The sequence below is a fragment of the Salmo salar genome, chromosome 20, assembly GCF_965601325.2.
Source record: "Salmo salar chromosome 20, fSalSal1, whole genome shotgun sequence".
Classification (NCBI taxonomy): domain Eukaryota; kingdom Metazoa; phylum Chordata; class Actinopteri; order Salmoniformes; family Salmonidae; genus Salmo; species Salmo salar.
The window spans coordinates 56,549,116-56,569,948 of NC_138310.1; the positions used below are offsets into that span (position 1 = coordinate 56,549,116).

At 43.6% G+C, this 20,833-nt stretch overlaps 1 protein-coding gene across 2 annotated transcripts in view; it reads left to right on the forward strand.

Moving 5' to 3' along the window:
* Positions 1-20,833, forward strand: part of LOC106580907 (A-kinase anchor protein SPHKAP) — a 79,135-nt gene that overhangs the window by 42,080 nt on the left and 16,222 nt on the right. For both annotated transcript variants that reach the window (XM_082966553.1, XM_082966554.1), the window contains exons 4-7: positions 6,154-6,213; positions 6,581-6,724; positions 7,420-7,672; positions 9,612-13,098. In XM_082966553.1, the coding sequence (XP_082822679.1) occupies positions 6,154-6,213; positions 6,581-6,724; positions 7,420-7,672; positions 9,612-13,098 (3,944 nt within the window). The remainder of the gene's footprint in view (positions 1-6,153; positions 6,214-6,580; positions 6,725-7,419; positions 7,673-9,611; positions 13,099-20,833) is intronic.

The window sequence follows — 20,833 nt, forward strand, 5'->3', positions numbered from 1 at the left end:
CTGGCACAATCACACAGGTATGTACAAATATTTGGTGGTATGGACATGTCATGTTGTTGATGATACATCATGAGTCCTATTAAATCTATTTTTGTTTTACTTTCTTTCCAGATTGGAAATGGTCAATATGAGGTTGGCACTATGAGTTGTGCTGGAGCGAACACATTTTTCATTCCATCCATCAGATTTGAGGGAGAAAAAGTATGGTACTACTTTGACGACATAAAAGTCATCATCCCAGAGCCACAACCTGCCACATCCTCAGCTCGACACTTCTGTGTGTTGCCTGAGATCTGGGCAAAGTACACAAACAAACGTGTGTAAAACACTGGAATTGGAAGGGGATAGAGAGGGTAGCAGGAGGTGTTGGGGTGGTGAGGAGGATGCATATGTGGGAAACCCGTTTCAGGTGTCAAATGGTAAAGTATGAGCTGGGAAAAGTGGAGTCTGTCAGTGACCAGGAGTGGTCTTATTTTGATTAATTGTATTTCTGAAGAACAGCAGTGAGCCTCAAAAGAATCGGAACAACACAAGTTTTGTGTTTTGAACTTCAGAGTAGAGCACCTGTCAAAGGAGCCATCTCAGGGGTGACGACAGATGATCGGGTTGAATACCAGAAGAAAATTCCTGAAGGGGTAGGTGCCCGGTGTCTGACCCGCTGGGTGAATTATTTTTTGATAAAGAGCAAATACCTATGCATGTGAAGCTTGGTTATGTAAGATACGCTGTAAGAGCTTTTGTCCCCAAACCATTGCTGTGTAAGAATTGTGAAGTATTTGGCCATGTTTCATGTGTGTGCAAACGGACAGAGTATATTGAGGAATGGTATGTAGAAAGATGACGGTGTTGCAATTGTGGTGGGAATTATGATCCCGAGTTCCTGGAGTGCCCTGTAAGGGGGAAGGAGATTGAGGTGGCAAAAGTTAGAGCGGTCAATCAAATCTCCTATGCGATTAAAAGAATTGAGAAAACAAGTGATGCTAGTGAAGATATGGTAGTGGACACACCACAGCCTGTAGTAAATGGTTTCTGGCAGGTAAAAGATACCCTGTGTGTTACAAAGTTTGATTTTGTGTCATTCATTGCCACAGTTATACTGTAAACTGTACGGCACAAGTCTCAACGAAGTCTAAGAAACTGGACATTATTGTGGCTGCGGTAGAAACGTTTTGGGGTTTACATCTGAAGACTTTCAAGGGGTACTGGCGCCAGAAGACCCGCCCTCCCAGGTTCCCCTTGAGCCTGTGTAGGGATCAAATCTGCAAGATTGAAGCCTGGGTTTTCTTTTGTTAGAGCTATTTTTGATTCCGATAAGTTTATTAGGCCTACCTTTTGTTAATTGTCCTGTTTATTCTTTGGGGAAATATTTGTACAGTTTTCGCCCACTTATCTTCACTTTGCTAATAAAAGCTAACTCTGGGCAAGTCTAGATTTGCTGTTGCTTCCTCACTGTTAAAATTCTACTGCATTGCAAAACAGACAAAAAGGGACTACCTAAAAAAAGAATCAATGGCAAAATGTTTTGCTACAGTGTTTTCTAATGAATGAATACCAGCATGTTAACTGAGACAGAGAGGAAAGTGTTGTTTTTTCTTTTTTTACTCTAAACTGTCCACCACTGTTTGCCTCATGGCTCCTCGCTGCAAAAATCACCAGGAAGCCACCTCAGCAGGGGCACAACACGAGAGGAAATGCACACATACAGTTCCAGTCAAAAGTTTGGACATACCTACTCATTCAAGGGTTTTTCTTTATTTTTACTATTTTCTACATAGTAGAATAATAGTTTTGATGTCTTCACTATGAAATAGCACATATGGAATCATGTAGTAACCCAAAGTGTTAAACCAATCAAAATATATTTTATATTCTTCAAAGTAGCTATCCTTTACCTTGATGACAGCTTTGCACACTCTTGGCATTCTCTCAAACAGCTTCACCTGGAATGCTTTTCCAACAGTCTTGAAGGAGTTCCCACATATTGTTTACTGAGCACTTTTTGGCTGCTTTTCCTTCACTCTGCAGTCCAACTCATCCCAACCATCTCAGTTGGGTTGAGGTTGGGTGATTGTGGAAGCCAGGTCATCTGATGCAGCATTGCATCACTCTCCTTCTCGGTCAAATAGCCTTTACACAGCCTGGACATGTGTTGGGTCATTGTCCTGTTGAAAAACGAATGATTGTCCCACTAAGCGCAAACCAGATGGGATGGCGTATCGCTGCAGAATGCTGTGGTAGCCATGCTGGTTAAGTCTGCCTTGTATTCTAAATCACAGAGAGTGTCACCAGCAAAGCACCCCCACACCATCATACCTCCTCCTCCTTGCTTCATGATGGGAACCACACGTGGAGATCATCCACTCACCTACTTTGCATCTCACAAAGACACGGCGGTTAGAACCAAAAATCGCAAATTTGGACTCATCAGAACAAAGGACAGATTTCCACCGGTCTAATGTTCATTGCTCATGTTTCTTGGCCCAAGCAAGTCTCTTCTTCTTATTGGTGTCCTTTAGTAGTGGTTTCTTTGCAGCAATTCAGCCATGAAGGCCTGATTCACACAGTCTCCTCTGAACAGTTGATGTTGAGATGTGTCTGTTACTTGAACTCTGTGAAGCATTTATTTGGGCTGCAATTTCTGAGGCTGGTAACTGTAATGAACTTATCCTCTGCAGCAGAGGTAACTTTGGGTCTTCCTTTCCTGTGGTGGTCCTCATGAGAGCCAGTTTCATCATAACACTTGATGGTTTTTGCGACTGCACTTGAAGAAACTTTCAAAGTTCTTGAAATTTTACAGATTGAATGACCTTCATGTATTAACGTAATGATGGACTGTCATTTCCCTTTGCTTATTTGAGCTGTTCTTGCCATAATATGGACTTGGTATTTTACCCCTACCTTGTCACAACACAACTGATTGGCTCAAACGCATTAAGAAGGAAAGAAATCGAATACCTCATGAAGCCGGTTAGGAGAATTTCAAGAGTGTGCAAAGCTGTCATCAAGGAAAAGGGTGGCTACTTTGAAGAATCTAAAATCTATTTTGATTTGTTAAACACTTTTTTCTGGTTATGTAACGGCTGTCGTTGGGAATGGATGACCAAAATGCAAGCGGGATGTGGATACTCATCTTTTTAATGTAAAGAATGACGCAAACACGGAAAAACAATAACAACTCACGACAGGCTATACATACAAAACAATAGCAGTGCTAGCGCAACAACCCACAAACCCAAGTGAAAAACACACACCTAATATATGACTCCCAATCAGGAACAACGATAACCAGCTGTCCCTGATCGGGAGCCACACAGACCAACATAGAAACATACAACCCAGAACAAACATACACAGACATCTTCTGCCACGTCCTGGCCAAAATACTACACAACTACACCCTCTGCTGGTCAGGACGTGACAGGTTACTACATGATTCCATATGTATTATTTCATAGTTTTGATGTCTTTACTACTGTTCTACAATGTAGAATATAGTTCAAATAAAGAAAAACCCTTGAATGAGTAGGTGTGTCCAAACTTTAGACTGGTACTGTAGATAAATGATGAGCCAAAATTGCAGCATTTATCATTAGGCTCGTTCGTATTGTCGCAAGGAAACTAAACACGAAGCGGATTTAACTTCTTTAAGAAAACAGTTCTATTGTTGTAAACAAACATTATGTTGTCATCCAGAGTTACATTTATTTGCCAAGCTATAGGTCACACTATTTTACATACAGAAGGTTTTTAAAGGACCAAATAGTTTGTCCTGCTTTGTGTTTTCATTCTTGCCATGGAAAAAATATTGCAATACTGGTATTGTCCAGGCCTATTTATCATACATACACGTGCATATCACACACACACACACACACACATTGCACATCCACAACACACAACTTGTGTGTACAACCAATAAGAACCCCTATTCTCTAGCATCTATGTTGATTTTTTTTTATCTGTTTCCATCAGTTAGTCAGGCAGAGATTAATAAACGTCTGTCTGCTCTGAAGACTTAGTGGTGGAGCCTCTTTCACATCTGTGGTCTCTGTCTCACTAACAGAGATGGCTAGATGGCACACAGTTCTCACCCCGAAACCCATTTTTGGAGCTACAGACTATTGCCACCCCCACCTAATGGTGATGGGGTTAAATGATTTTGTCCTTGGGAAGGGCACCATCTCCTATTTTTTTGGACTGTTTCTCCCTCGCTCTTTCTCAGTCTTCAACAGTCATCTCCTTACTTTTCTCTGCAATTGCTTTGACCTGCATGGAAGACACAATAAGCCCAACTAATGTGATAACCTTCACAATACCTCAGCTCGCCTGGGCTTGATAGAACCACCATTATAATAAGACAGCTTCAAAAGAGGTTATACAAGTACCATAGTGGGCTTTCTTGAAAATAGGGAAAAGGCAGGGAAAAGGCTGGATGTGATATGTATGTAATAATGTAAACAGGGGTGAAATGGTGAAATTGCAATGTTCTGTGTTGTTTCACTCCGGTGGACATTTTGACTCTCCTGATAAAGAGCGCCACTCCAATTTTCAAGCTGCTCCCGCCGTTTTGTTTTCTCCGTTTAATTCTGTCCCTTTTTCAGCTTTGGGGTGTTTAGCTCACTGTTTCATCCTATAGACTACTTTTTATAAAAGATCAATGAAATAGGCAGAAATTATGTAGAAAACATGGGTAAAGTGCAAGATTAATTTGTAAAAGAGGGAAATGAAAAAATCAAATCCACTCATAACAGAGACTAACATCCATGTTAGAGTAACAAACTACAGATTCAGCCTGATTGGCAGACAGAACAGTTTTATCTCTAAGCTGATTGGGCCATTCGATCCAGTTCCAGTCGCTGCATCATTTACCTCTGTTTTTATTTCTCCTTCTGCTTCTCTTTTGATGTTAGTCAGAAGCGTACATGCCCTCTTCACCCAAGAAGACCCATTAACATGGAACATGGACACGAGTGCCACGGAAAAGAAAAGAGGAAGGGGAAAAAACATGGTGGGAAGCAGGGGAATAAGATGCTGAATATAGCCCACAGGCAAACCAGACAGTCATATTAGCCTAATTGACATGTGTGAGGAGAGATAAGAGGCCTACAAGATGGACCCCACAAGCGTTTGTTCTTTTACTTAATTGAGTCACATAGGGAAGTTAATCATAAAGATTAAAATGACCAATTTATGCAGAAGGTCAGGTAATTCCAAAGGGTTCACATACTTTTTCTTGCCACTGTAAGTTCATCTGGCATGAATAGATAGAGAGAGCAGGATAGATAGGAACTGGTTATATAGTGTGTTACAGCTGGTGGGGGGGGGGGGCTGCTATCTGTGTTTATTAGTAAGTGACCAACCAAGGGCTATGCCTCACACCCCTTTTCTAATTAACTCAATTATTGATTAATACTTCCCCAAAGCATTTGTAGATGAACTTTTACATACTTTCTCCACAAAACCTAGCCGCACTGGCACGACAGAGTCACACTTATGAAAATCGAAGTTTGACAGGGCGGGCAATCTTCTATGCATGAACGAACAACATTCGTAGCACTTTGCTGTTCTATAGTCTGGGTCAGCAAGTGAAATAACATACTAATGCAACTATGAATGCTTTGGAAAACCCACCCCTGAATGAACAATGGCAAAGCAATCAGTGAAATTATTCTGCATTCCAAATTGCACCTTATTCCCTTTATAGTGCACTTCTTTTGACCAGGGCTAAAAGGGGTCTGGTCAAACGTAATGCACTATATAGGGAATAGGGTTTAATTTGGGACCTATTCAGTAAAATTCTATCAGTCTGTATGTAGGGACTGTCGCTCGCTCCCTGGGGACTGACTGACTGGGTGCCAATTAGCCCTATTGTGTCCTGCTTATTCTCGCGTTGCCATACCTCCAAAATCACGTCCTGCTAGAGATTTGTAATGGCCAGTGAGGGCTAACACAGTATGATTGCTTCCTCTGTCAGACGAGTAATCATGCTTTTATCTGGGTAAAGTCAGGTCATTGGAATGGGGAGTAAGGTTGGCTACATCACAGTCAGTATTCTGGACTATTTGATGCTAACCTCTCAGGTCTCACTATGTTTTTTTGTTTGTTGTAGCTTTACATTACCACTGTTCTGAATCTTTTTCCCTCTCATTGCAGATCTGCTTTGTGAATCTGGACCAGCAGAATGTGGATCGTCACGACAACAGCTGCGTCAAGGTGTGCTGGGTCCCCTCTTCTCTTGTCATCTCTCTTTTCCCCCCTACCCATGCTTTCCTCTCATATCCTCTCTTCCCTCTCCTACCTCCTCCTCTCATCTCCTTTCCTCCCTCCTCCCCTTAACTCCCCCTACCCATTAACCCCTCTGCTCCTTCTCTCATCCTCTCTCCTCGCCTCTCCTTTCCTCTCATCCCGTTCCCACAGTCTATCTTAACTATCATAAACACTGGCTCTGTTGCCATGGATTCAGGATAATTAGCCTGGGTGAGAGGGGTTGATTTGTTTAGGTAATTAGCAGGTTTGTTCTGGTGATGACTGCCTGTGTGACTGTCATTGTGACTTTGGGCGACGTCTCTCTCTCCTCTAGAAACTGGCCTCAATCTCTCCAGACCTGCCCAAGCTGGTCGACTCTCTGAGCGTGCGACAGCCCAAGGTGAACGAGATCCTGCTGCTCGGTGGTTTGGAGACTCCGGACCCCTCTCACCCTCACCAGTACCCCACCCACACACAGGTGAGCGCGAGCGCGAGCGCACACACACACACACACACACACACACACACACACACACACACACTTCATCTTCCATGTCATTTTATATTAATGGTTTGTTGAGATCCCTCCATCCCAAATCCATCCACTGTCTGATCAGCTCTGAGTATTACACGAGCAAACAAGGTAGAATGCATCAATTATTGAAGTCTTTACCGGGAGACCCATGGGGCGACGCACAATTGGCCCAGCGTCGTCCGGGTTAGGGGAGGGTTTGGCCGGCAGGGATGTTCCTGTCCCATCGCGCACTAGCGACTCCTGTGGCGGGCCAGAAGCAATGCACGCTGACACGATCGCCAGGTGTACGGTGTTTCCTCCAACACATTGGTGCAGCTGGCTTCCGGGTTAAGCGGGCGTTGTGTCAAGAAGCAGTGCGGCTTGGCTGGATTGTGTTTCAGAGGACACACGGCTCTCAACCTTCGCCTCTCCCGAGTCCGTACGAAAGTTGCAGCGATGAGACAGGATTGTAACTACCAATTGGATATAACAAAATTGGGGAGAAAAAGGGTAATAAAAATATGAAATAAACATTTTTAAAAATAAAAAAATGTGTGTGTGCATATTTGTACCTGTGTGTGTGTGTGTGTGTGTGTGTGTGTGTGTGTGTGTGTGTGTGTGTGTGTGTGTGTGTGTGTGTGTGTGTGTATTGTCTCCAGGGCCAGAGGGGTACAGATGTGTGCCTGGTCCAGTGTGCTGGGGGCCGGCGGCCCACCAGCATCATCTATGAGATCAACAAGTTTCTAATCGGGCTACAGTGGGGTCAGGAGAGGCAGGGGTCCCAGGGGACGATGATGGCAGGGCAGAGGCTGGATGATGACACCAACCGCTCTTTCTCATCCATAGAGGAGGACTTCCTCACTGCCTCAGAACACCTGGGGGATGACAGCGAGGATGACGGCTTACGAAACGGTGATTTATTCTGATCCTTTTGAATACCCATGTACTGTATTTGAGTTCAATGAATTTTACTGACATATGTGGTGAATATTAAAGTAGAGTAATGTAGTCCTATATGGCTAAGTTTGAATAGCATGAGGATAGCAAATATGAAAATGTCGATCTCAGTTACTGTTCTAGTTCACTTTTGACAAAAGTGTCTGCTAAATGGGATAAATCATTTATTATTTACAAATATACTAATGTGAAGCACTCCTTTTGGGAGGAAAAATCGGACATTTTTGTAAGGTAATACATTATTCAGTAGCCTACTCTCAAAACAGGTCAATGCATAGGTGCTGTAACCACTTTTGCCGATAACAACTTCAATAAAAATCAAAGTTGTTATTGATGTAGTGTTATTATAGCATCTTCAGTATGTACAGTGCATTCGGAAAGTATTCAGATCCCCTTGACTTTTTCAACAACAAAAAATATCGTTACAGCCTTATTCTAAAATATATAATTCTCACCAATCTACACACAATACCCCATAATGGCAAAGTATCGTAACAAAATGTGGAAAAAGTCAAGGGGTCTGAATACTTTCCGAATCACAAATAGTCTACATGTTCCTTGAACACTATTCTTACCACTGAAGATGTCCCTCGTCTCATTTCAAAAGGGAACGACAGGCATTCAGCTGTTGTTCTCTTGTTCTCTCGTGCCTGTCAGTCTTTATCTTGAAAAACACTTCTCTGTGGCTGGCTGGCTGTGTAGCTCCTTAGAGCGTTTGTGCCTCGCATGGTGTGCCGTGCAGCTGAGGGCACGTACAGTAGAATAGATCAATGCCTGTCATGATTGAGATTAATATACAGTATATGGCCCTGAGTTTGGCGGTGCTTTTCTGCACAGTGACAAGTCTCCCTTTATCTATAATATGAATCTCCTGTAAGCAGAGATGGGCAGTATTACTGTTACATGTATTTGAAATACTTATTTTAATTACTTATGAGTATTTTGTCATTTGAATTACACTAGGCTGAATTACACTCCAATGTATATTGAATTGTCAAAATACTGTAATTTATAACGGTTCACATTTTGTGGCCCCCCTTTCACCCTGCATTGGTATCAGAAGTCTAAGAGCACTACAGTGTGATAAAAGCATCTGCTAAATGAACTAAATGTATATGTAAAAATGAACAATTGCAAAGCATGCCGAGTATTATTCTAATGAGCTCCGCCCCAAAACAATAAACAGCCTGCTTTGCAGTTCATTTTGGTTTGTTCATTTTCACATATACATTTATATTTTGGTCATTTAGCAGACACGCTTATCCAGAGTGACTTGCTCAACTAAGGTAGTTAAACAACAAGATATCACAGTCATTGCATTAAAAACGTTTTTGTAACCGATACTGAGAATTTTGTTGTTCTTCGGGCCGGCTACTTGCAAATGTATTTTTGTATTTTAATTAAATACATTACAAAGCAGTATTTTGTTGTTTATTTTGATACATGGATCTTTATTGCATTTCGTTTTGTATTGTTCCCATCCCTGCCTGTATGAATTTAGAACCAACACTGTGTGAAGGTTCTCCTTTGAGTCAATGTACCAGTAATATTCATTATCAGATCAAGCCTCGGATAGGAGGTTGCTCTTTTTTACTTTGCATGGGGGTAAGTTAGCCTGTTCCCAGATCTGTTTGTGTTGTATTGTAGCCTGTGTAGCCAACTCTTATGGTCATTGGTAAGACAGCACAAACATAACTGGGACCAGCTAGGGTTTGGTTGGTAGCTATAGTTATGTTTGAGTGGGTAAATACTGCTCAGTGAAAGTCTGGTGATATTGCTAGCTTGGTTAAACCAGAGCTGGGTTGTCATCGCTCTTACTCTGGCACATTGGGAATTTGATGGAAGTACTTTCTAACAGGTCTGGACATGCCTCTCTCTCTCTTTCTCCCCTCAGAGCCAGAGTGCAGTGATGTGGCAGAGGACTTGTTAGATGTAGCACACAGCGACAGACCGGCGTGTCAGAGGGGACACCTGGGCCAGCACCAGTGGCAGGACAGCGAGGACTCCAAGGTGACCATCTGCGCTCCCCCAGCCACCAAGAAACGAGGAGGAAGGGCACCAGCGAGAGCTAGCAGTCATCACACCAAGGAGTCGGCTGGCTATTACGCCACCAACCTGGCCGAGTCGGTACTGCAGGACGCCTTCATCCGCCTGTCTCAGGACGAACCATCCTTCGCACCTGAGGCCGCTGTGAGCATGTCCCCCGGCAGCCACCACCCCCCCACCGGCCTTGCCTGGACAGGAGCAGAGGAGCCCTGTCGGGCACGCGCCTGCTCTTTTGAGCTCCCCAAGATCGTCATAGTGCAGAGCCCGGATAGCTGTGAGGGCCTGCCAGAGTGGCTGGGTACTCAAGCCTCTCACGTGGCTCTGAAGCATGGTGTTGGTGTTGATGGTGGTACTGCCATGCAGGTACCGGCGGAACATGGACCAGAGACCCATGACTTCCTCCCTACCACCACTACCACTGGACGCCACCCCACCAAAGCCCTGCAGCAGGCCCTGGCATGCGCTGCCAGTGTCATCGGCACCATCTCCAGCCCACAGGTAGCAGAGCAGCTGGCAATGGAGCCAACAGAGGAGGACATGGAGAGAGAGGGACAGAGGGGCACTGACTACTCCTTCTCCTCAGCCATGTGCGGGATGGCCCAGGTGGCGGGGGCGGTAGCTGTGGTGGAGCTAGCTGAAGAGGCCGGGGAGGTGGTCTGCGAGTCAGAAGACGACTCCACCACCGAGGTCTACTCGGCCGCCTCCGTGGGGCTCCTATCTGCAGCGCAAGCCTCCACAGCTATCACCCTCCACTGCAGCGTGGCCGAGGGGACCAGCATCGAGGCCTTCCGCACCAGCATTGCTGAAGTTCTTCACAAGGAGGCAGCAGGGGTGCTGGCTCAGCCCCAGGACTACAAGAGTGTGGCCCATCTACTGGAGTCCACCCACAACAGGATTGTGGATGGCATCACGTCTCCCAAAAAGTCATGTCCGGACAAGATGGACGAGACAGAGGTGGACAATTTCATCAGCGAAGTGGCCGACGGCCTCTTCAAACACGCATTCGAGAAAGCGAAAAAGAAAAAACAACTGGAAGGCCCGGACAAAGACGTCACTGATATCCAGGGCTTTCTGCAGGAGAGCGTGAGCAATGTGCTCTTCGACATCCTATGTCTCACTTCAAAGCGGATCGGTGACATTTCCAAACGTGATATAGGGTCGTTTGACAGACAAGAGGGTGATGTCGGCTTCAGGGACTATGAGGCGGCCGCCACCACCAAGGAACCATTAAGCCAATTACAGTGCTTCGTTGGCTCCAGCCAGCCTGATAATTGTGAAGCCCAATGGGCAGATAAGACACCCATCTACTCCGGGATTAGGGAGGAGAAATATGGACTGGAGGAGAGGGAGAGTGAACCTTATGAGTCTCACAGCTCACCACATATCAGAGAGCAGCAGCAGCGCAGACAAGCTCCGACTAAAGTCTCGTCCTCTATTAAGGACTGCTATGACCTCCAGGGCCAGCAGGCCAGAGGAAACATCAGAGAACCTTTTCCAGAGAGCTTAGCCCACCAGGTCTCTTCATCCCTGGGCACAGAGAAAAGATTGATAGCCAGTACAGACAGCAGACAGTCTTCTCTGACCCCTCAGTCCTCTTTTAGCTCCTCCTCCACAGGGGCCTTGGTCTGCCTAAAGATGGACTCAGAGTCCAGAACTACCCCCATCAACTACTTCGCTGATGATCTGGCCACCACTGTGGTCTCCATGGCCACTGAGCTGGCCGCCATCTGCCTGGAGAACTCCAGCGGGAAGCAGCCGTGGTTCTGTGCCCTGAAGGGTGCAGCCGGCTACTACCCCGAGGGGAGCTACCTACTGCCCTCCTGTTGCACGGCCCTCCGCAGAAAGGAGGGCCAGAATGGCGGTGTGGCATCCAAAAAGCACCGGCCACCGCGCCTCAGTGAGATCAAGAGAAAGACTGAGGAGCAGCCCGAGTTGATGGAGTGCCTGGTCAACCGCGTGGTGGACGAGACGGTCAACTTGGATGACATGCCCCAGACTCTTGATCCCTTCGCACTCTTTGCCTCTGAGGTCACTGCCCGCATCATGAACTGCCCCGAGCTCAATGTGGTTGACACCTCCAAGCCCGGCCAGCAGACCCGCAGCCGGCTGCAGTGTGAGCGGTGGAGCCGGGGCAAGGCCGCCAGCTATGAAAGCATCCCAGAGGAGGACGCAGGCCCCCCGGGTACACCCAACACCCTAGGCCCCGGCAGCCGGCTGGGCCAGAACCTGAGCAGGGGAGGCTCCATCTCCAAGCAGTCCAGCTGCGAGAGCATCACTGACGAGTTCTCCCGCTTCATGGTGAACCAGATGGAGATGGAGGGCCGGGGCTTCGACCTGCTCCTGGACTACTACGCCGGGCAGAACGCCAGCAGCATCCTGGCAGCAGCCGTGCAGCAGGCGGCCACCAAGAAGAATGGCCACCTCAATGTGAGGACCACCTCCTGTCTGTCAAAGCAGTCCAGTACGGAGAGCATCACTGAGGAGTTCTACAGGTTCATGCTCAAAGACATGGATAAGGAGAGCAAAGACTACAGTATGGGCAGAACTAAAGAGTGGAGCAACAGCCTATTGCCTCCATCTCCCAGAACCCTCTTCTGTATCCGTCAGTCCTCCGTGCCGGACAGACGTTTCTCAGACTCCAGGCTGACAGTCAACTCGCCCATCAAGGCCAACTCCTTTGACGGCTTTGTCCGCAATGTGCACGGGGACACGCTCAACATCTACCCCACCAACTCAGTACAGGTGTCTGCCACGGGCCTGTGCAAGTCTGACTCCTGTCTGTACCAGCGGGGACAGACGGACCAGATCACTGACATGTTGATCCACGAGACCTGGTCCAGCTCCATTGAGTCCCTGATGCGGAAGAACAAGATCATTGCGGACCCGGAGGACAGCATTGACCTGGTGGATGCAGAGTCCCAGACCCAAGTGCTGCAATATGCCAACCGCCTGGCTGCAGACATCGTGGAAACCGGGAAGTCTGTCCTGCAGGAAGGGGATTGGGCCGGAGGAGGTGGCATGGTGGGGCGACAGCAACACATGCCCGTGGGGGAGAGGAGGAGGGGCTTCAAACAGTCCCGCCCTGGCTGCACTCGGAGCAGAGCCAGTCAGGAGCAACCAGGAGGGGGCGGAGACAGCACATGTACAGCAGCGGGGCCCCCCATAAGGGGACCCAGGGAGGTCCCTGTACCGGTGATCCACATCGAGACAGATCAAAGGGACGATCCAGAGTCTGGGGACCCGGTGGAAAGGGCCGGGCGCCAACCCTGGGACCCAACGCCCCCTGAGGGGACAGCCCAGTGGCGCGCTGAGAGGGCCTCGGTGAGGCGCAGCAGGTAAGTCCTCTCTCAGTTCACGTTTCCCCTGTGAGTCAATCCCACCCTCAACCACACAAACAGGCTCTCACAGCTCTTCACAGCAAAGGGGCATCATCAGTGGAGATGAGAGCATCACAAGGCTATCAAAGGCTGCAGACTGTCAAACTGCTTTTGATGAGAGAGAGAGAGAGAGAGAGTGAGCAAAGAGTTAAAGAAATATGAGAGCAGACAGACAGACAGACAGACAGACAGACAGACAGACAGACAGACAGACAGACAGACAGACAGACAGACAGACAGACAGACAGACAGACAGACAGACAGACAGACAGACAGACAGACAGACAGACAGACAGACAGACAGACAGACAGACAGACAGACAGACAGACAAATAGTTAAAGAAAGATGGGAGAAGACAGACAAAGCTAGAGAGAGCTCATGATGGAACAACGTTCACTTGCATGGCATTATTTTTCATAGTCCTCCTTGGGAACCAAACATTCATACAAACACACACACACACACACATATATATATATATATATTTTAATCTGAGCATCATTCTGTTAGCGTGGAATTGCCCTAATCCAAAACAAACTGCAAATGCATCTCACAAGTCACAAGCTTGATGAAGTCATTGCCTGCAAGAAATAAGGGACCAAACATTTTTGCTTCACTGTCCAAATACATATGGGGGAGTGTATATATATACACACACACACACACACACACACACACACACATATATATATATATATATATATATGTGTGTGTGTGTGTGTGTGTGTGTGTGTGTGTGTGTGTATATATATACACTCCCCCATATGTATTTGGACAGTGAAGCAAAAATGTTTGGTCCCTTATTTCTTGCAGGCAATGACTTCATCAAGCTTGTGACTTGTGAGATGCATTTGCAGTTTGTTTTGGATTAGGGCAATTCCACGCTAACAGAATGATGCTCAGATTAAAATGTTTGTCAAACAAAAAGCAATGGCTTGTGCCATCATTCTGTTACCAAACTTTGCATCTGCACTGTTCTTCAAGTAAATGTTTTTTGTAAAAATGTCTGTGGAAATTGTTAAAAGTTGTCCTTTTGCATAGAGTTGTATGGTTTGTTTAACTTTTAAATTATTGTTTTTTGTTTGGCATACATTTAAAGTGAAAAATCTCAGCATCCTTCTGTTACCCTGGAATTATCCGTGTCGTGACGTGACTAGAATTAACCTGTTATGGCTAGGGGGCAGTATTTTCACGGCAGGATAAAAAACGTACCCGATTTAATCTGGTTACTACTCCTGCCCAGTAACTAGAATATGCATATAATTATTGGCTTTGGATAGAAAACACCCTAAAGTTTCTAAAACTGTTTGAATGGTGTCTGTGAGTATAACAGAACTCATATGGCAGGCAAAAACCTGAGAAGATTTCATGCAGGAAGTGGCCTGTCTGACAAGTTGTCGTTCTTCTTGTCTCTGTTTATTGAAGAGTGAGGATCTTAGCTATAACGTGACACTTCCTACGGCTGCCATAGGCTCTCAGAAGGCGGCAAAACGCTGAATCGTGGCTTTGCAGGCTCTGGCTGAAACAAAGTAGCGCGTTTGGGTAGTGGCTGGTTACAGTACTGTGAAACTCAGGCTCGTGCCCGCGTCGGCCGAAAGCTTTGTTTTCTTTCCTCTGTTTAGCTAAATGGACATTCCCGGTCGGAATATTATCGCTTTTTTACGAGAAAAATGGCATAAAAATTGATTTTCAACAGCGGTTGACATGCTTCGAAGTACGGTAATGGAATATTTAGATTTTTTTTGTCACGAATTGCGCCATGCGCGCGACCCTGATTTACCATTTCGGATAGTGTCTGGGACGCACAAACAAAACGCCGCTATTCGGATATAACGATGGATTATTTTGGACCAAACCAACATTTGTTATTGAAGTAGCAGTCCTGGGAGTGCATTCTGACGAAGACAACAAAAGGTAATCAAACTTTTATAATAGTAAATCTGATATTGGTGAGTGCTAAACTTGCCGGGTGTCTAAATAGCTAGCCCGTGATGGCTGGGCTATGTACTTAGAATATTGCAAAATGTGCTTTCACCAAAAAGCTATTTTAAAATCGGACATATCGAGTGCATAGAGGAGTTCTGTATCTATAATTCTTAAAATAATTGTTATGCTTTTTGTGAACGTTTATCGTGAGTAATTTATTAAATTGTTAGCAAATTCCCCGGAAGTTTGCGGGGGGTATGCTAGTTCTGAACGTCACATGCTAATGTAAAAAGCTGTTTTTTGATATAAATATGAACTTGATTGAACAAAACATGCATGTATTGTATAACATAATGTCCTAGGTGTGTCATCTGATGAAGATCATCAAAGGTTAGTGCTGCATTTAGCTGTCTTCTGGGTTTTTGTGACATTATATGCTAGCTTGAAAAATGGGTGTCTGATTATTTCTGGCTTGGTACTCTGCTGACATAATCTAATGTTTTGCTTTCGCTGTAAAGCCTTTTTGAAATCGGACAGTGTGGTTAGATAAAAGAGAGTCTTGTCTTTAAAATGCTGTGAAATAGTCATATGTTTGAAAAATTGAAGTTTTTGTATTTTTGAGGAATTTGTAATTCGCGCCACGCCTATCATTGGATATTGGAGCAGGTGTTCCGCTAGCGGAACATCTAGATGTAAGAGGTTAATGTGATGACTGTTATTCATTGAATAATTCCCTACTATGTTTAATTGTTATTAGATTAAATTAATCATGTAACAATGAACTAATTAGGAATTTGAGGCACCAATTTGGGGCACCAAAAGTTAACGTCTTCTGAATTAACTCAAGAATATAAAGATATCATAACAGTCACTAATTAATAATTTCCTCATATCAGTCTTATTCTGAATGTCACAGACTTCGTGAATCTGCACAAACCTGAGTCTTACTAATCATTCCGTACCACACAAACTACATAACATAGGATACACACACACACACGGTATAGGTTATTGATTATAAACTTAATACGATGAAAACAAGTCCCTAGTGGACTAACACAATATGACACTTGTTACACAAGATGGAGAGTTAAAGAGAGAGATAGAAAGCGAGAGAGAAAGAGAAGCAACACTTGGATACATTTGGGAACTACACTCACAATAACCATAATACAGTCACGAGAATTTTATCCCAATGTTCTAACCGAACTATTTTATAGCTTTGACCAATTCACCCGAGGTTGTAAATCCCGGGTTCAGAATAAGAATTAGGCAAAGTCTCAGATACTGCAAAAGGCAAACTCTTTATTCAGAGAACGTTCTCAAGTCAAAAATGCATACACAATCATTTCAAACTCTCTCTCTCTCACACACACACACACACACACACACACACACACACACACACACACACACACACACACACACACACACACACACACACACACACACACACACACACACACACAAACATCACTTTTCTACCAACCTTGGCAGTTTCTCGCTGTTCCTCTCCTCCTCAGATTAGAGAGGCCTTGGAAGGGCCCTCTTTGCTGTTATCAGTTTTCAGAGTCATAACCAGGTCATGTGCAGTTCAGTTGTTCTCTGTCCATTTCTCACCCTTGTCTCACCCACACATTATTGGATTATAGTCTTATAATTCTAATACATTTCACATAGTCTTATACATTTCAGGGTGGAATTCTTTAGTCATTACTTTAACCTCTCTAGGGTAGGGGGCAGTATTTGCACGGCCGGATAAAAAACGTACCCGATTTAATCTGGTTATTACTACTGCCCAGAAACTAGAATATGCATATAGTTGTTTGATTTGCATAGAAAACACCCTAAAGTTTCTAAAACTGTTTGAATGGTGTCTGTGAGTATAACAGAACTCATATGGCAGGCAAAAACCTGAGAAGATTCCTTACAGGAAGCGCCCTCTCTGACCATTTCTTGGCCTTCTACACTCTCTTTATTGAAAACTGAGGATCTCTGCTGTAACGTGACACTTCCTACGGCTCCCATAGGCTCTCAGAAGGTGGCAGAACGTTGAGTGATGACTTTGCAGGCCATGGCTGAACCCAGCCAGTAGTAATAACCAGATTAAATCGGGTACGTTTTTTATCCGGCCGTGTAAATACTGCCCCCTAGCCCTAACAGGTTAAATCAGTCCCATCAATAATTTAATATATGTTGCATAATGTGGGATCCATTATCTACAGTAATTTGCCATCCCTAAGAACTACATCATATTTCTTTTCATAATTAATTTTAACGCTTATAAAATCACTGTTTTTCTCTCTATCCATTTCCCTGTCCTGTTGGCTAAAATATGTCCTAAATACTTAACATAAGTCTACCATAATTAAAACTTATTCTTGCTAACTTTATAATCTTATTCAACAACAACATATAATAATACTATTATATCAATTTCACAGCCTTGTTGTGTTAAATTTCTCACAAAAATATAATCTACTTACAACAGCTAACTACCTAAGGGAAAATAAAACTTAGCTAGGTCACTAAACATTCCTTAACCTGTCTGGGCTAAGGGGCAGTATTTTCACGGCCGGATGAAAAACGTACCCAATTTAAACAGGTTACTACTCTGGCTCAGAAACTACTCTGAAGTTTCGAAAACTGTTTTAATGGTGTCTGTGAGTATAACAGAACCCATATGGCAGGCAAAAACCTGAGAAAAAATCCAACCAGGAAGTGGATTGTAGTTTTTCAAGACTGGGCCTATTCAGTATACAGTGACTTAGGGTTCAATTTGCACTTCCTAAGGCTTCCACTAGATGTCAATAGTCTTTAGAACGTGTTTCAGGCTTTTGCAATCAACAGAGCGCGAACAAGACCTCCTGGAGTCTGATGACCGAGAGAATGACAGGCCACAATTAAGCGCGTTCATGTGAGGAGGTAGCTGTGTTCCATAACGTTTTTCAAGACACTGGAATCGTCCGGTTGGAATATTACTGAAGTTTTACGTTAAAAAGGCCCTAAAGATTGATGTTTTACAACGTTTGACATGTTTCAACGAACGTAAATATCACTTTTTGTCTTGACATTTTCGGCGCGCTTCCTACATTTGGAGTAGTTTACTGAATGCGCAAACAACAAGGAGTTATTTGGACATAAATTATGGAATTTATCGAACAAAACAACATTTATTGTGGACCTGGGATTCCTGGAAGTGCCTTCTGATGAAGATCATCAAAGGTAAGTGAATATTTGTAATGCTATTTATGATTTTAGATGACTCCAAAATGGCGGGTATCTGTATTGCCTGGTGTATTTTTCTGAGCGCAGTACTCAGATTATTATAAAGTGTGCTTTCCCCGTGAAGCTTTTTTGAAATCTGTCACAGCGGTTGCATAAAGGAGATGATCATCTATAATTCTTTGAATAACAGTTTAATATTTTATCAACATTTATGATGAGTATTTTTGTAAATTGTTGTGCTGATCCACCGGCAGTATTGGAGGCAAAATATTTTCTGAACATCACGCGCCAATGTAAAATGCTGTTTTTGGATATAAATATCAACTTTATCGAACAAAACATACATGTATTGTGTAACATAATGTTCTAGGAGTGTCATCTGATGAAGATCGTCAAAGGTTAGTGCTTCATTTAGCTGTGTTTTGGGTTTTATTGACACATGTCCTTGCTTGGAAAATGGCTGTTTGATTATTTTTGTCTATGTACTCTCCTAACATCATCTAATGTTTTGCTTTCGCTGTAAAGCCTTTTTGAAATCAGACATTGTGGTTACATCAAGGAGACGTGTATCTTTAAAATGGTGTAAAATAGTCGTATGTTTGAGAAAGTTGAATTATGACATTTTGTTGTTTTTGAATTTGCCGCCCTGATATTTCACTGGCTGTGTCCCGCAGGTGGGATGCTGGCGTCCCACCTAGCCCATAGAAGTTAAGCCAAAATAGTGGGAGTTTCAAAATAACCTTAGGACAATTTTTTGTAAACCTACCTTCGCCCCATTTTTAACACATAATTCTCCATGAGAGTAATGTATAAAAAAACTGCTACTGGTCAAAAGATAAGACAAAATTTCAAATAATCACTACCCTGAAAAACTCCCCAAAGAAAAATTATTGTACCCTTATGGTCATAGGAAAATAGACTTAAGGAAGCCTACCCTTAGTCAAAGGCAATGCCCTTTCTTTCTTCTCATAGGTTGAAATTACAAATATGTCTAAGAATTTTGAACTCCATCATACTTATCAATTACACAAATGACCTTAAAATCAGTATTACAAATGACCTTACATTCATTATCCAAATCCTTACATTCATTATCCAAATGGCATTCCAATGAGGCTGATCAAACCACAATGGAAAGTCATGATAGAGGTCATAGGTCATACAAACCCTTCAAAGAAGTGTTTCTTACTATATTAGACAATTTAACGAAAAACTGTCAAACATTTCCTACATGTTGTATCCCAGGTTCCCAGAACATTCCTTTATCAAAAGAATTCACGTGTTTAATTAAAACTCAGAAAATAAAAACTTCTAAAATTACATGTGTGTGCGTGCCCCTTTAAGATACCTTTGCACTAAGACAAATGGAAATCTCACCAAACCCAGAGGAAATAGAACACACAATCAAACATAGTATTTTAAAAATACCAACAAATAGTTATACACTATGTGTTGTGTGTGGGTATTTGCAAACTCGAAGGTAAAAACAAAAACTTGCCAGGCCTTTTCAATTTGGTAGTTTTCGGGCTCTATCTCACTTACTCTCCCCAAGATTATAGCAAACAAAACCTAACAATAATGATAATTCCACTGTATTCCCTCAAATCATTAGTTTTAAACTTCCTCAATGTTTATTTGTACTTAATTGAACATGCGCTACCCTTAGATACAATTATCCTGGTATCATTACTAGACCCATGTCCAACAAATATGCGATAGCTTTTTCTCCTTAGATTGTTCCTGTTACCCCACTAAATGCAACAAATGTTTTTCTGTCGCAAATGTAGTACATTTCTCAGCGTAAGGAATCAGTGATATTTAATCCCAGGCATTTAATATAAATGTAGACGTGTTCTCCTATGTCTCCTTAAACATACGAACTTTAGGTGACTTCCATCCGTTCCAGAAGAAAGAATCCTGTTGTTTTAACAAAGATAAAACCTTAAAAGAATTGGTGCTGTCTCATCTCCATATCTCTCTACTCTCGCTCTCGTTGTCTCTGTCTCTCTCTTTCTCTCCCGAATGTCGCGCCTGTCCTTCCCCTTATGTTTGCAGTTTCGGTGGTTGTGTCCTACTCGGTCACAATGTTTACAGGGAGCCTTACACTCCCGGGCGAAATGACCTGTCTTATCGCAATTGAAACACTTTCTATCGTCTGATCCTGTCCATTTATTCCCTTCTCCCTTAGGTCTCTTCCCCTTAAAGCCTCCTTTATGCTTGTCTACAATTACCCCGAGAGTTACTATTAGATACTCTGGTCCTTTCTGTTCTTTCTTTTCTAACTTCGTTCTTTCTTCTCTTTTCCTTTCCTCTCTTAACTTCTTATGGGTGGTGGCAGTATTGAGTAGCTTGGATGACTGACGTGCCCAGAGTAAACTGCCTGCTACTCACGCCCAGAAACTAAGATATGCATATTATTAGTAGATTTGGATAGAAAACACTCTGAAGTTTCTAAAACTGTTTGAATGATGTCTGTGAGTATAACAGAACTCATATGGCAGGCAAAAACCTGAGACAAAATCCAAACGGGAAGTGGTT